Below are 13,501 nucleotides of genomic sequence, written 5' to 3'. Positions count from 1 at the left end.
CAAGCAGGGCTCTAGCCAGCGTCCGTTTTTCCGTCAATTGACGGAAATTTGCTGCGTGTGACGAAAAAATTGTAAAAGCAATCCGTCAACCTTGACGGACAGAAATCCTTGGTGGAAGCTACAGGCGGCTTGGGGATGCCATCCACGGCCGTAAAAGCCACACGCTGTTTGTTTTGCTATTGTTATGATTGTTGACAATGTGTGTCGGCGCCCTTTTGCATACTATAATCTCATTAAAAACCTGTTTTTCGAGGTCTCAGTTCAGTCCCTCTAACTCCTGGAATAGTGTTTTCGCGACAATGGAAATTGGCTGACGGAAAAAAAATTCGAGCTGGCTAGAGCCCTGCATCCAGGTATAACTCAGGTTATGATTAGATAATTGATGATGCCATCTGAAATGTCTGACAATTTCTAAAATCATATCCACCTGTGTGAAAATTTGCCCGTCCCGGACTAGTCCGAACCGGCATGAACCGTCAGTTCGAACCATGCAATAGTCCGGGGGTCGGACGGGTCGGTCGGACGGGACGGACGCTCGACAGTTCGCAGAACGGTTCGAACGGCCAAAAAGCGTCCAGATTGGCCGCTTGGACTAGCCCGGACTACGTCCCGGACTGGTCCCGGACGGCATGGTTCGAACGCTTTCGGGCGGCGGCCTGGAGCGGGCCGTTCGAACGGTTCGAGCCGGTACGGCTCCGCCCGGGCCGGACGGCCGAACGGGCGGTTCCCATAGCAACAAAGCGATCCGAACCGTCTGGGGGCGTGCAGAGCACCGCGGGGCGCCGGTTCGGACGTCTGCGAACCACCAATTTACATGGCAACTGCACCTCCCAAACACCCGTGGAATGCGTAAAATCGTGCTGTTGTGAGGTGGAAATCGCTGCCCAAACAGTTCGGACGGTCTGAACCGCCGGAATGCCGATACAAAATAGAAAGAATTTGAATGCAATTCATCCCTCTGCCGCCAGTGCTCCTATAGACACCAGGGCTCGAAATACACTTTTCAGTCAACTTGCACCTGTGCAAGTTAAGCCAAAGGTAACTTGCACCAAAAGAAACTTACTTGCACAACCCAAAATAGTGAACTGTTAACCCCTTATCTCCTCTTCTGAAAATTTGCAAATGTAGTTGAGCAAATGGGGATACATACCGGTAAAGACCACATGTTTGGATATTTGTTTTTCCGTAGCGTATTTTATTTTTGGTTTGAAATTGTACAAACTGTTTCATAAAAACAGTGAATTTAGGCTCAATTAAAGACAATTCAATGTCTACAACTCGATAAGATCCATAGATTTCTTCTGGACTCTTCGAGTGACATCCATCACAGTAACTAGTCTTAAGCATCTCCAGAATGAAGTGGTAGAACAACTCAATACAATACATATAACTGGAAAAACCAGTTGAACATATTAAAGTCACTAAGTAGTATGCAAATGTAACTCATATGCAAATCAAGGTAAGACAGCACCATAGGAATCATTAGCATTGTAGAGATGGATTTGTCTAAAAAAAATAGTTTACCTGGATGTCTAACCAAATTTAGAAATAACAAATTTAGGCTTTTCTTTATTCAGTGTTATTTTCTTTTACCTGTCAATGACAGACAATATTCTTGGTGTGTGTAAGCTTTTTCTAATGTCAGGTATTAGAGGACAAAAGTAACTTGCACTGGTGCAAGTTTGGTCTAAACTTACTTGCACCACACCAATTTTACTTGCACAAACTTGCATATGCATGTGGTATTTCGAGCCCTGGACACTGAATGTGAAATCATTAATGACGGCTTGAAGTTACAGAATGACACCAGCCGCAAGACAATCAATGTAAATCACATGTGCCCTCACTTTGACGTTATGTGCGTGCGGAGTCCCAGGAAACATTTGATTGCCCGCACAAACCATGTACAAAGCGTAAGTAATGGATTTCTGATGTCTTTCCGACTGAAGCGTGGTTACCAAACATGTGTTGGAGACACTATCACTAATATATGATATACATTCAAGTCCATAATCTAGAAGATTCATTTATAAACATCATTGAATGCCCTAATATATTCATGCCAACGCTAGGCACGTTACGCACCCAGCGGCGGCGAGGGTTCAGTGACCCCATCTCAAACGTAAACAAGAAGACGATCCTATGAAGAAGCCAAACATTTTGTTGGTGTGTGTTGAACTTCATTGTATTTTGTTGAAAGAAAGTTGTATCTAAATATTGAATGGTAATATATGTTAATCTAGTGCCACAAAATATCATTCTACGTGTCTAAAATAAGACTAGTTTTGATATAGGTGCTGGCCCCCATACGTGAATTGAACTCTCCCACACTTGATTGAAGCCTCCCGGTCCTTTGGGACAGCCGCCCGACAAGTGCGCACATGTCTATAACTCGTTGTTTGTTGTTTATTTTACGTTCCACATGTTAATTTTTGGCACAGTTTGCACATCCATCGACAGGAATACCACTAAGAATGATGTCGTCATTATACCCATTTCCTTTGTGTTTCTTGCCTTTTTTCACGAGCAAGTTATTCAAAGACGGGAAAATACGATCCAGATATCAATTTGCGAGCCAGTGGCTAGGCCACACCCACACAGCGCGAAACTTTAGGTATAGAGGCGTGCCGCTGTCCATCATCGCGTGGCGACCGACAAAATAATTAGCAACCATCTCCGCTAGCTGGGTGTCATGCTGTCCGTATTATAAAACGTCTGCACAGTTATTATTGGAATCTTTCGTCAGTAAATTTACTTTGCGCACTTGTAAGCGACTTTTGACAAGACTGGCCGGTGTTCCCGTAAAGCTTTCCTTCTGTCCTAATCCCAGCAAAACTGGTCTCCGGGGACAGCCGCCTACCAGACCGATTCGTAGGGCAGGAATCAAAATGTCACACTACAACGGGTCTCCAATTTCTGGAAGGGTGGCAAAATCACCAACGTCCGGCCGCACCTTTGAGCTTCGGCCGTAAGTCTAGAATCTACTTAAATTATTCAGCAAAGCAAATAGGATGTAAAATCTGCTTGTCTCTAGTGTATAGTTATTGTGCATGTGATTTCATTAACTTTTGTAAAACCAACGATATTCAGAAGGCTTCAGAAGTACCACGAGTGTTATCATACAATGTTGATTGAATGAGTAGAGATTAAAAGACGTCACCCTAGAGGATTATTGTTAACCTACGCCGTAGACGTTTCAACTTTCACATCGCTTGATAGATTTTTATGCCCGTCAAAGGCACATGTGTGAATAGCAGGCGAAATCTTTACTTGCGGCACAAGTGAATAAACGCTTTTTGAAAAGTTTGTAAGGAGGAACAATATTAAACGGGGAGGATTATTGTCGAGGAAATTCCGCTCGTGAGGACATGGATATAACGTCCTTGGGAGGAAGTTACTAGTATGCCATGGTGAGGAGAAGTAATTCTATGGAACGTTGATATTAATATTTTTCAGTTGTAGTTGTACTCTACTCTCTTTACTCTATATGAAGCATGGACATGGACACCTGACGTGCTAATTCAGATTACGCTTAGTCTACAGTTTAGTCTTTGTTCTGTGCGTTTAGTTGTTACACAACATTGTGCATGTACACAGCCAAGATACGCTACTGAAGTACAGAGAAGAAAACAACTTCGCTGGAATTTCACAGGTTTTATCCCCAGGGGCAGGCAGGCGAGTTTCTAAAGCTTGACTCCCTGCTGACAATAATCCCGATAGCCCGTCCGAACGGTTCAAACGGTTCGGGATTTACTGTGGCGTGTCCAGAGATCCGCCTGGCTCCGACAGGTCCGACCCGTGAGAACGTTGCCCCCAACCAGGGAGGTTTTATCAAACCCGGGACATTGAGGAAACAACTTCGTTACCTTCGTCATGGATTTAAAATTACCTCCGATCAGTGGTGTATGCGGAAATTGTAAGACGATCATAATCACATCATTATCTTCGCCGAGAAGGTTATATTTATGATATAATTTGCAACGGTACGTGGAAACATGACTTCCTCTTTGATGCAACAAGTGAAAATTACGTCATACCGCTGTGTTTCCACGAAAATGGGCGCTGAACAACATTGTGCATAATACAGCCCCCAGGAGTCCCAGTAAGTGCGGAAAAAATACATGGATACTTCAGTTAGCCAGGATTTTGACTGTGCTGTTGATTCACATCTAACACACTTGGTAACACAGCTAAACGATGTAAAACAGTTTCTTACCAGTTCAGTCTTGAACAAGAAGGGATGTTTGTATTCCAGTCCGTTCGTATTCCACGGAAGTTTCGGCAGTCGGTTGGAACAGCACCAGAACATAATTCCACACAAATTGTTTGTGTTGCTAGTCCTTTTCCATCTCTCCATGGCAGTTTGATGCATCCTGACCCGAAACGACAACGTACAAACCCCTCACGCGACACCTCTTCCAACTTATCCATGATAGTCTGTACATTTAGCCTTAGTATAAGACTAAAAAGCGGAAAAATAACACAGGACATCAGGAAACGGTTTAGTGATGAGTTTTCAATTTGAAATGACCGCGACGCACGCGCAATGCTCATGTTATCCCCAGGGGCAGACAGGGGAGTCTTTCAAGCTTGACACCCTGCTGACAATAATCGTGATAGCCGGTCCGAACGTTCAGAACGGTTCGGGAAGCACTGTTGCGTGTCCTGAGATCCGCCTGTCCCTGGCCCGATCCAGGGCAGTTCTCTAAGTCTATTAAACCTTTCATATTACGAAGGATGAAGCGTCCAAATTTCTCAGGGGAACATGACACCGACCCCTAGATTGTGCGTCACCATCCCCAACCCCTATCAATTTACGACGCACGGGTAGTGCATAGTCTCTCCTTCTGTAAGTGTAACGTGCTGGATGCAGCCATCCACGGCGTTTCTTGATCCAGTCGTCGCTTCGACTAACGAGTAATATATTTTCGAATTTTTATTGTACGTTTGTGCTCTTAAAGCTAAGTACAGATAAAGTAGTTCTAACGCTTCTATCAACAATATGCATATAAAATGGTGGCGTTAGATGTTCGGCTAACCGTTACCCGTGTCCTGTTTTGGATACCGTACTCCAGCGTGTCACACAGCACTGTACTTGTTTTTAGTCCCACTTTCTTGATATAATGTCAAGGGGAATATTACTGGTCAAACTCAACACGTTTTCAGAGAGTCGATTGAAGTCTCGCTGCTGCAGGTCGTCCAACAGGTGATCCAACCAGGTACTGCTCACAAGTTCCTTTCCGGCCAAAGCATGCGCTTTGACTCCAAACGATGGTGGAAATTTTGGTAAGTGAGAAACATTCAAAATATTGCACTTCACAAATCATGTTAGGTATTGTCCACAAGGCGAGATAATGCCGGACGCCATGAAAGGCAATAAAGGTGCTAAATACATTTTCAACATTATCTCCCGTATTATTGCACATTTGGACAGAATCGTCGCTTGGTACAATGACAGTCAGTCGAAACGTAGCGCAACTCAATGTCGTCTTATTTGTAAAGAGCCAGAGACAATTATTTAATCATAGGGTAGAAAGATTATATTTAGTTCTACAGAAAACAATGGTGGTCTGTAACTTTTCCCCGCCCGTTTTAACGCCGTGCGAGCATGATCAATCCCGAGTCGTGTGGTGAAGACCTCAGGTGCCAGGGTGACCTACAATAGCATTGTCGTTTATTCTTCTTATAGTACTTTATTACACTGGGCTTGGAAGACAACGATTTTATTGGCGCGGGCAATGTAGTTAGCAAATCAAACACGACAGCAGAACGGACAATATAGCGTTCGTGTGATTTAGAAACGAAACACGGCGTGCCGAATTCTTATTCGCCATGCCACTGCGACTTATAATCCAAGCGGTATCTGCTGTTACGTGTTTAAGACTTTTTTCTCATTTATCGCTAGAGAAAAATAAAGAGACAAACAGGACTAAAACATATTCATTCTTCATGAGAACAGACTTCGTAACAATGACTTGTTCATACCTATAGATATTCATATGTCTGTTTAGTTATAGACCTTACGAAAGTCGCTTTACTTTTGTCGTGTCAATAAAGATTTTATATGCTGCATGCACGGCATTTGGTAGTGTACGAGATACGATACAAAGACGGGTACTTCGTGGCAGATTACCCTTTAATAGTGGTCGAGAGGATAAACATGTAGGTGTGATCCGCGTACTCAACGCTGCATGGGCGTGATGGGCAATCCAAACTGTGCAGGTCGCGTACTGTTCCCTGGCCGGCTACACTCCTCTGGCCGGCTTACTCTTCTATTTATTCTATTTCTACGGTTTTCCAGCGACCTGGAGTCTGGTAGAGACCAAGGACATTCTACCAGATAACGTCCTTGTAGAGACTAACATTTTCCTGCAAGGAGAGAGCAGGTCGACTTCATTAGACCGCCCGGCGGTACCATAAACAGGCATTTGTAGCAGTTCTCCCACTCGGACGTATTTTCTCGTCCATAATTCATAAAACTCGGACAGGGCCCACAACCTGAATTATGTCACAAAATGTGGCAATATGTAACTGCGAAAATTTTGGCAATGCCTGAATCACTTGAATTTATCGTAAAATTTCTCCGTTTGTCACATTTCTGCGTATGTTTAAAACTTCTTATTGACGACGAGGGGGCTCAAGTACGTGGTTGAACAACGTGTTTTGGCTCGCCATATTCAGATGAATTTCCAAGAAACTTGAAAGTGGGACATAGGATTTCAGTTTCAGTTTCTTACAACCAATCATGTTGCTCATTATTTGCAGTGAAAATCGATGTCTCCGGCTCATTTCGTACCAATCGTAGCGATTGGCTAGCCAGTAAATAGATTGTCACACACTGTACACATCAAACGGCTACCGCCAGCATGGCGCCATGGCAACGGCCAATGTGTGGTGGGAAGACTACCAGAGCGCCGCTCACGTGAGCCTCACAGGCGGGATGTCAATCAACCCGCTGTTTATTTCAGCGGGTGCCGCCTGGAACTGGGATCGCCGTGTTTGTCAATATCATCTTGCGCACTGGACAGTCGGCTTTCCGAGCAACGCTCGCGCATGCTGAAAAACTGCACTGAGTAGCGGAGTAGATTCTTCAAAGGGGGACTCAACACTGTAAGCTGGAAATTGGAAAATGAACAGCATTTTATAAGTGTATGTAAATTTTACTAGAAGACCCATCAGTTGGTTTTTGCTACTCTATTGAGTATTGTATTATACTCTACTCTTTACTTCAGATAGCCGTGCGTGGTGAACGAATATGCAAGAAAACACATCACCCATTCCTTAGTCGCGGGCAAAATATAATATAGAAGAAAAGTTGTAGATTTGAAGGTAGAAAAATCTCATTTTTATTTTATTTTCATAGGATAACTTAGTCTATTAGTATTGTTTAGGCGACAGTACAACGCTATTACTATTAGTGTTCGCCCGCTCTGGCTGTTACCCCGTAATAATGGACGTAAAATATGCCTCTAACAATGTCTAATAGTCTCACCTACGGACTGTACCGCTCTTCTGGTCGCTGCGCTTAGTGTACGGAAGGGGGCGCTGTCGCACGGCTTCATACAATTTTGGGACTTAGACAAAATTTGGCCGGGCGGCGGCAATTTTTTCTAAGTGTTTTACGGCGCCCGAAGCGTCCGGCGGTCCTGAACTGCCGAACGTGCTGAACCACTTAATGACGGTTCACCGCCCGGCGCGCGGACCGGCAGCCTCGCGGGCCGGACGCCTTTCACGTAGGCGGACGACGTGGACTGCTCTCGGACCGGTTCGAACCGTCCGGGGCGAGTTGATTTTCACACAGGCTNGTTTTAGCTACTCTATTGAGTATAGATTATACTCTACTCTTCACTTCAGACAGCCGTGCGTGGTGACATATATGTACAATGAAAACACGTCACCCATTCATTAGTCGCGGCCAAAATATAATATAGAAGAAAAGTTGTAGATTTGAAGGTAGAAAAATCTCAATTTTTTAAATTTTCATAGTACATTTTGTATTGTTCTGGCGATAGTGCAACGCTATTACTATTAGTGTTCGCCCGCTCTGGCTGTTGCCCCGCAATAATGGACGTAATGCATGCCTCTAACAATGTCTAATAGTCTCACCTACGGACTCTACTGCTCTTCTGGCCGCTGCGCCTAGTGTACGGAAGGGGGCGCTGTCGCACGGCTTCATACAATTTAGGGACTTAGACAAAATTTGGCAGGGCGGCGGCAATTTTTTTCTAAGTGTTTTACGGCGCCCGAAGCGTCCGGCGGTCCTGAACTGCCGAACGTGCTGAACCACTTAATGACGGTTCACCGCCCGGCGCTCGGACTGGCAGCCTCGCGGGCCGGACGGCTTTGACGTAGGCGGACCGCTCGGACTGCCCTCGGACCGGTTCGAACCGTTCGGGGCGAGTTGATTTTCACACAGGTAAACAATACAATACTTACAGAACAGTCTGACTTGCTTCTAGCGAGACTGATCTATGTAAATTGACTTCCTTTCAAAAAAAGATAACCTTTCAAATTGTCGAATATATAAATACTGCAACACATTATGATGTGGAATGTGTTCGACAGAGCCACTGCTGTATCAGCTCAGCAGAGCTTTTGTCAAGGAGTGGATTCTGCTGGGACAGGAGCTGGCCATGGGAATGGGCAAGCCTGTGTTAGACATTACAGGTGATGACGAATCTCAGAAGGTATTCCAGATACTTAAGGCATGGCGGACAGAGACCCCCCACGGACCGCTCCACTACTTGCCGCAGCTGCAGGAAATACTACTACAGGACATGGGCGAGCAGAACTTGGCTACAACTGTACAGGACATGTACAAGGTGGGCCAGAAAATTCAAATTTGACTGCTATTGATAAAAAGTATTGAATTTCTTTGACTCAATATTTGTATTTTAAACCCTGCATGGTTTTTGTCGTGTCTCTCTTCTTCTTCTTCTTCTTCTTCCTCCTTGGTGCAACACACTTACTTTTTCTGCGCAACACACTAAATCACTTACTTTTTTTCTGTAAAACACACTTTTTTTTCTGCGCGACACACTCAAACTTTTTTGCAGAAGTTACACTTCCTTTATTTCTGCATGACACACTTACTTTTCTGTGTGGCACACTTACTTTTTCTGTGATGCGCACCCCTCCCTTTATCAATGGATGGTCCCCAAATCAGATCAAAGGTAACAAAGATGGTGGCGGCCTAGTGATGGTGTTTTAAATCTTACATGACTTGTGTCCCGTATTCCTGCTTAATATGCACAAGATGCATGTGTGGATATTCAGATTAAATCCTTGTTAACCTCCTTGTTCAGATGTTGAAACATGTTATAAGTTAACCGAGTTATAACAAACTTTTAAAAAGTTGTTGTATAATAACTTTCCCTGGGAACTTTCTTTGGGGATGACTGGCTTTATGTTAATTAAAAGCTTTGTTGTTCATTTAGCAGACAATGATAGACCTAGAATATATTATGGAGAAAGTTTCTAAGCTTTACTTCCAACACGGAAAAATATAGGGACTTACCCTCTAAATTTTCGGTCGAACTCCGTCGACCTTGTTCACAGAATGACCCTATCTCCAGCAGTGACGTCAGGAACACACCACTTTTGCAGGAGGCGGTCATAAGTATGACGTCACTGCTGGAGATAGGGTCATTCTGTGAACTATGTCGACGGAGTTCGACCGAAAGTTTAGAGGGTATTAGTCCGGCCTATATTTTTCTGTGTTGGAAGTAAAGCTTAGAAACTTTCTCCATAATGTATTCTACCAACACAGATGAATTTTCATGCTAAGATAGACCTAGAACTTTGAGTAGAAAATAGCCCACACAATGAGAGCATCTTAAAGTTTGTTTATGACCTTAGATTGGGGCAGACAGTGCCAGGCACTGATATGATGTGTATTCAACATCATGCAGGTTAGAAATAGCTGGCTTTATTGGGTATAGAATGGAAAACAGACATTCAATGATTTTCCCAGATTTGCACCAAAAGCTACAGATTGTTGAATGAAAGTCATTGCTAGTCGGGCCATCTTCACGCAAGTCGGGCCATCTTCACGCATCATGATTTTTCCATTGTGTTCTGTTGCAAAGTAAACACACTGAGTTTTACCGGTTACATGCCTTATAATGTTCTCTATATTCCAAAATACATAAAATTATATCTTATATTTTTGGCTCCTGTACCTTTTTTCCGTACGGCCCGGGCTTATCACACAGGCTCCATTCGAATAAATAGAACTGTTTCAAGTGGGCTGAGTGCGGCGCCATCGAAAGTTCGAATACCTGATTCGGACGTTGGAATATCACTGTTGCAACGCTTTTTTTTCGAGGGCAACAGATTTGTTCAACTTCTGGCGTATTTCGCATCAAAACAGGGGTTTTCTCACAACACGGCGTATTCCGCATCACCCTCGGTCCCAGCCCTCCCGCCGTCGTGTGATCCGACCCGCGGTCGGGCTGGTACCTCAGGTGATACGGAATACACCGTGTTGTATTCTATATGTACACTTAGGAATAGAGATGAAGATGGATTGAAATATGTTATATTTCTGATTGAACTGAGATATGTCTTATGTGCCACAGAAGTACCGTGATGCATTGGAGTGTAAAGAGGTCTATCCAGAAATGACAGAAGACAAACAATGGTAAGCATTTACATGACATTAGTCCCCCTCTGCAAGTCTTGTGTGTCATATATATAAATGTATCCCAAAGAAGTTACAGAGATTTTAATGTATGACACTACAATGCTCTTTCTATTCCTAATTAGTTTTGCTGAATATTCAATCATTTAATTGCTGAAAATTATCATAGACCATGATCTATGCTTGATTGGATTCTTGGGCAGTAACTTCCATAAAATCGATGTTAATTCAAAGGATTTATTGCCTTTCAAAATATGTCAATAGTTTGCTTAAAAGCCTGTAATGTTTTTGAAGTTGACTAAAAGCACCTCAAGTCCAGGACCTGCATTTACCACCTTAGGTCTCTGCATCTGCCAGTTGAAGGGAAGTACCTGTGCAGACGGACCGACCTTGGCGTGGTGACGCCCTACCCGCTGCATGTGACCTACAAGAGTGCGAACTGGTCCGAAAACTGGGCGGAGGTGGAGGAATGGATGCCGGTGGGTCAGCTCTTTTCCATCCAGTGTGAGGATGTAGAAGGCCCAGTGGACATCCTACTGCCACACGTCCTGCATCTGACTGACAACACAGGTAAGGAGGAAAATGTTTACCAAGCTCAATGTTATTTCCGGTATATACAATAATAATGATAATTATAATAAATAGAATGCAAGGCTTAGCCCAACTGTAGGTAGTTGGCCAAGGCCCAATGGGTGATCCTGAATACACTGTGTTGCATTTTGTTTTATGTTATACTCACCTTAAAAATGAAACATTCAAATATGCGCCAAAAGTTGAAAAACTTTGGTGTCTTTGAATACAATATTGTAACAACGTCAATTCCAACATCCGAATCTAGTATTCGCTTTTTAGACAGTGGTGAACTCGGCCCACGCAAAGTGCATCCGCATCTATGAATGGAAGCCCGTGTGGTAATCCAAAATATCACCCGTCTGGTACAACCCCATTGAATGTTATCACAGGCCAGGTATGACATAGTATCATAGATAAATAAAATGATATAAGGGAGAAAATGAAAAGATATATTACAGGAATGTTATGTTCTGTGGTGCGATAGCCCTGCTTTCATTTTTTTGTATAAATGCTGTTTATTATTCTTACCACAGAAATCACCAGGGAAAGCCTACAAGTTGTCCATGTGGTGGGTGATTCAGTCGAGCTGCTGCCAGTTACAGAACTCACCTCTTCCCACGCTGTGACCAGGTTCAAGAAAGGCAGCCTGTTTGGGGTGGTGGGCAGGACAGAAGAAGTGAACAGTGTATCTAGGAGTTGCCTTCTAATGGCCTTTCGTTCTTTAGAGGACTCTGACCTCTCCCAATTGAAAGTCTACATTGTCTCCAACACTAAAGAGATGAAAGAGGTAAGAGACTTTTGTTTATGTTTATGTATTAATACTTTAAGATCAGCATCGAATAATCAAATGGTCCATTCTTCTGTTATTAACAATCAACAATGAAGTGTATTGCATATACATGCCCAATTGGGGCTAAATGAAGTAAGTTTGATACAAAAGGAAGTAAACTAAAAGCTATACATGAAAAATATAATTTACATGCTTCTTCTCTCTTCTTAAAACGTGTAGACCAGTTTTTGCACTTTTTTATATGTCAATTGAACAATAAATATGAATGATGTCAATAATATACTCAAGGATATGAATGATAATGCATAACCTTCTGAACAGCTTTCATCTTATTTCAAAATGAACTTGTATCTTATGAATGCTGTCTTCTTATGTTACTGCCACAGACCCTAAAAGAGGATGAGAGAGAATGGAACTTTGTGCCATGTGACTTCAAAACCTGCCTTTTGAATCCAGGTGACATCTGCTGCCTAAAGGGGATTGTTACAAGTGGGGAGGACACTTTAAATGTGTCTATTTCTCCAGAGGTTGGTAATAAGAATATTTGATTTACATAATGGCAGTTCTGTTGGAATGGTGTGCATTCTCTGTGTGTCTTAATCAGAGCTGATCTGTTCAGAAATTGGCCGTTCCTTTATTCACAGTATGATACATGTACACATGTTGGTTACATAATGTGTCCACATGTGGGCGGGTTCCTGTTGCCTTGTTAAACACAATGCTTGTCAGTCATGAATAGCTACATTTACCATGATCACAGACTGCTCCAGTTCAGTGTAGGAACGACAGTAAAACAATTATACATAACTAACACTACTAGGATGACTAAATTCAAATAATATAGCCCCTGAACAATCTAACCAAACTTGCTGACTGTCAGGCTGTATGCATACAGATAAGTCATAAATTGACATGTGTCATCAAATACTTTTGTACACAGTGAGGATAAGTTCATATCTCTATGTTTTATACATAATATTAAATTTTCAGTACCTTGTGTTTGAGGATACCCTCAACAACAACAAATACTACGAATCATTCCGAGTGAAAGTTACTGCTGAGATCTGGATGAGCAACACCTCACAATTGCACCTGGAACTGCTGAAAAGGACTGACGTTGAAGCAGAGGAGACGTCCGTTTCAAAACTAACACTTGGTAAGTCTCTCTATTCTTGTCTGTGACTTGGGCTTGAAAAATATAACATTGCTTCCACAGCCAGCTTATTTGGTTTCAATAGCATTGAATAGGAGCAAAGAACAAAAGGTTTGAATACCAGACTATTTTGGTCAATACGAAAATATATTCTTTTAAGAATATATTTTCTTATTGAGCACTTTTATGAGTAGTTATTCCCTTTATTCAGGACGGTACAAGCAAAGTACAGCAGCTGGAGAAGGTGGCAGCAACCTTTCCACACCTACAGAGACAGAGCCTGTGAGCAAGCAACTGCAAATACCAATTCCTTCAGGTATTGCCTGCATTATGTTGATTTGGG

At 42.9% G+C, this 13,501-nt stretch overlaps 1 protein-coding gene across 1 annotated transcript in view; it reads left to right on the top strand.

Moving 5' to 3' along the window:
- Window positions 1-8,423: 8,423 nt before the first annotated feature.
- The window catches only part of LOC118415176, a 7,750-nt gene continuing 2,672 nt past the window's right edge, over window positions 8,424-13,501 (top strand). The window contains exons 1-7 of the mRNA XM_035819556.1: window positions 8,424-8,822; window positions 10,581-10,642; window positions 10,983-11,212; window positions 11,749-12,002; window positions 12,392-12,532; window positions 12,996-13,161; window positions 13,370-13,474. Coding sequence (XP_035675449.1) covers window positions 8,553-8,822; window positions 10,581-10,642; window positions 10,983-11,212; window positions 11,749-12,002; window positions 12,392-12,532; window positions 12,996-13,161; window positions 13,370-13,474 — 1,228 coding nt within the window. The 5' untranslated portion in view covers window positions 8,424-8,552. The remainder of the gene's footprint in view (window positions 8,823-10,580; window positions 10,643-10,982; window positions 11,213-11,748; window positions 12,003-12,391; window positions 12,533-12,995; window positions 13,162-13,369; window positions 13,475-13,501) is intronic.

Source organism: Branchiostoma floridae, chromosome 5, assembly GCF_000003815.2.
Source record: "Branchiostoma floridae strain S238N-H82 chromosome 5, Bfl_VNyyK, whole genome shotgun sequence".
Classification (NCBI taxonomy): Eukaryota; Metazoa; Chordata; class Leptocardii; order Amphioxiformes; family Branchiostomatidae; genus Branchiostoma; species Branchiostoma floridae.
The sequence above is the reverse complement of the archived record's forward strand: the minus strand, read 5'-3'. Positions and strand labels throughout refer to the sequence as shown.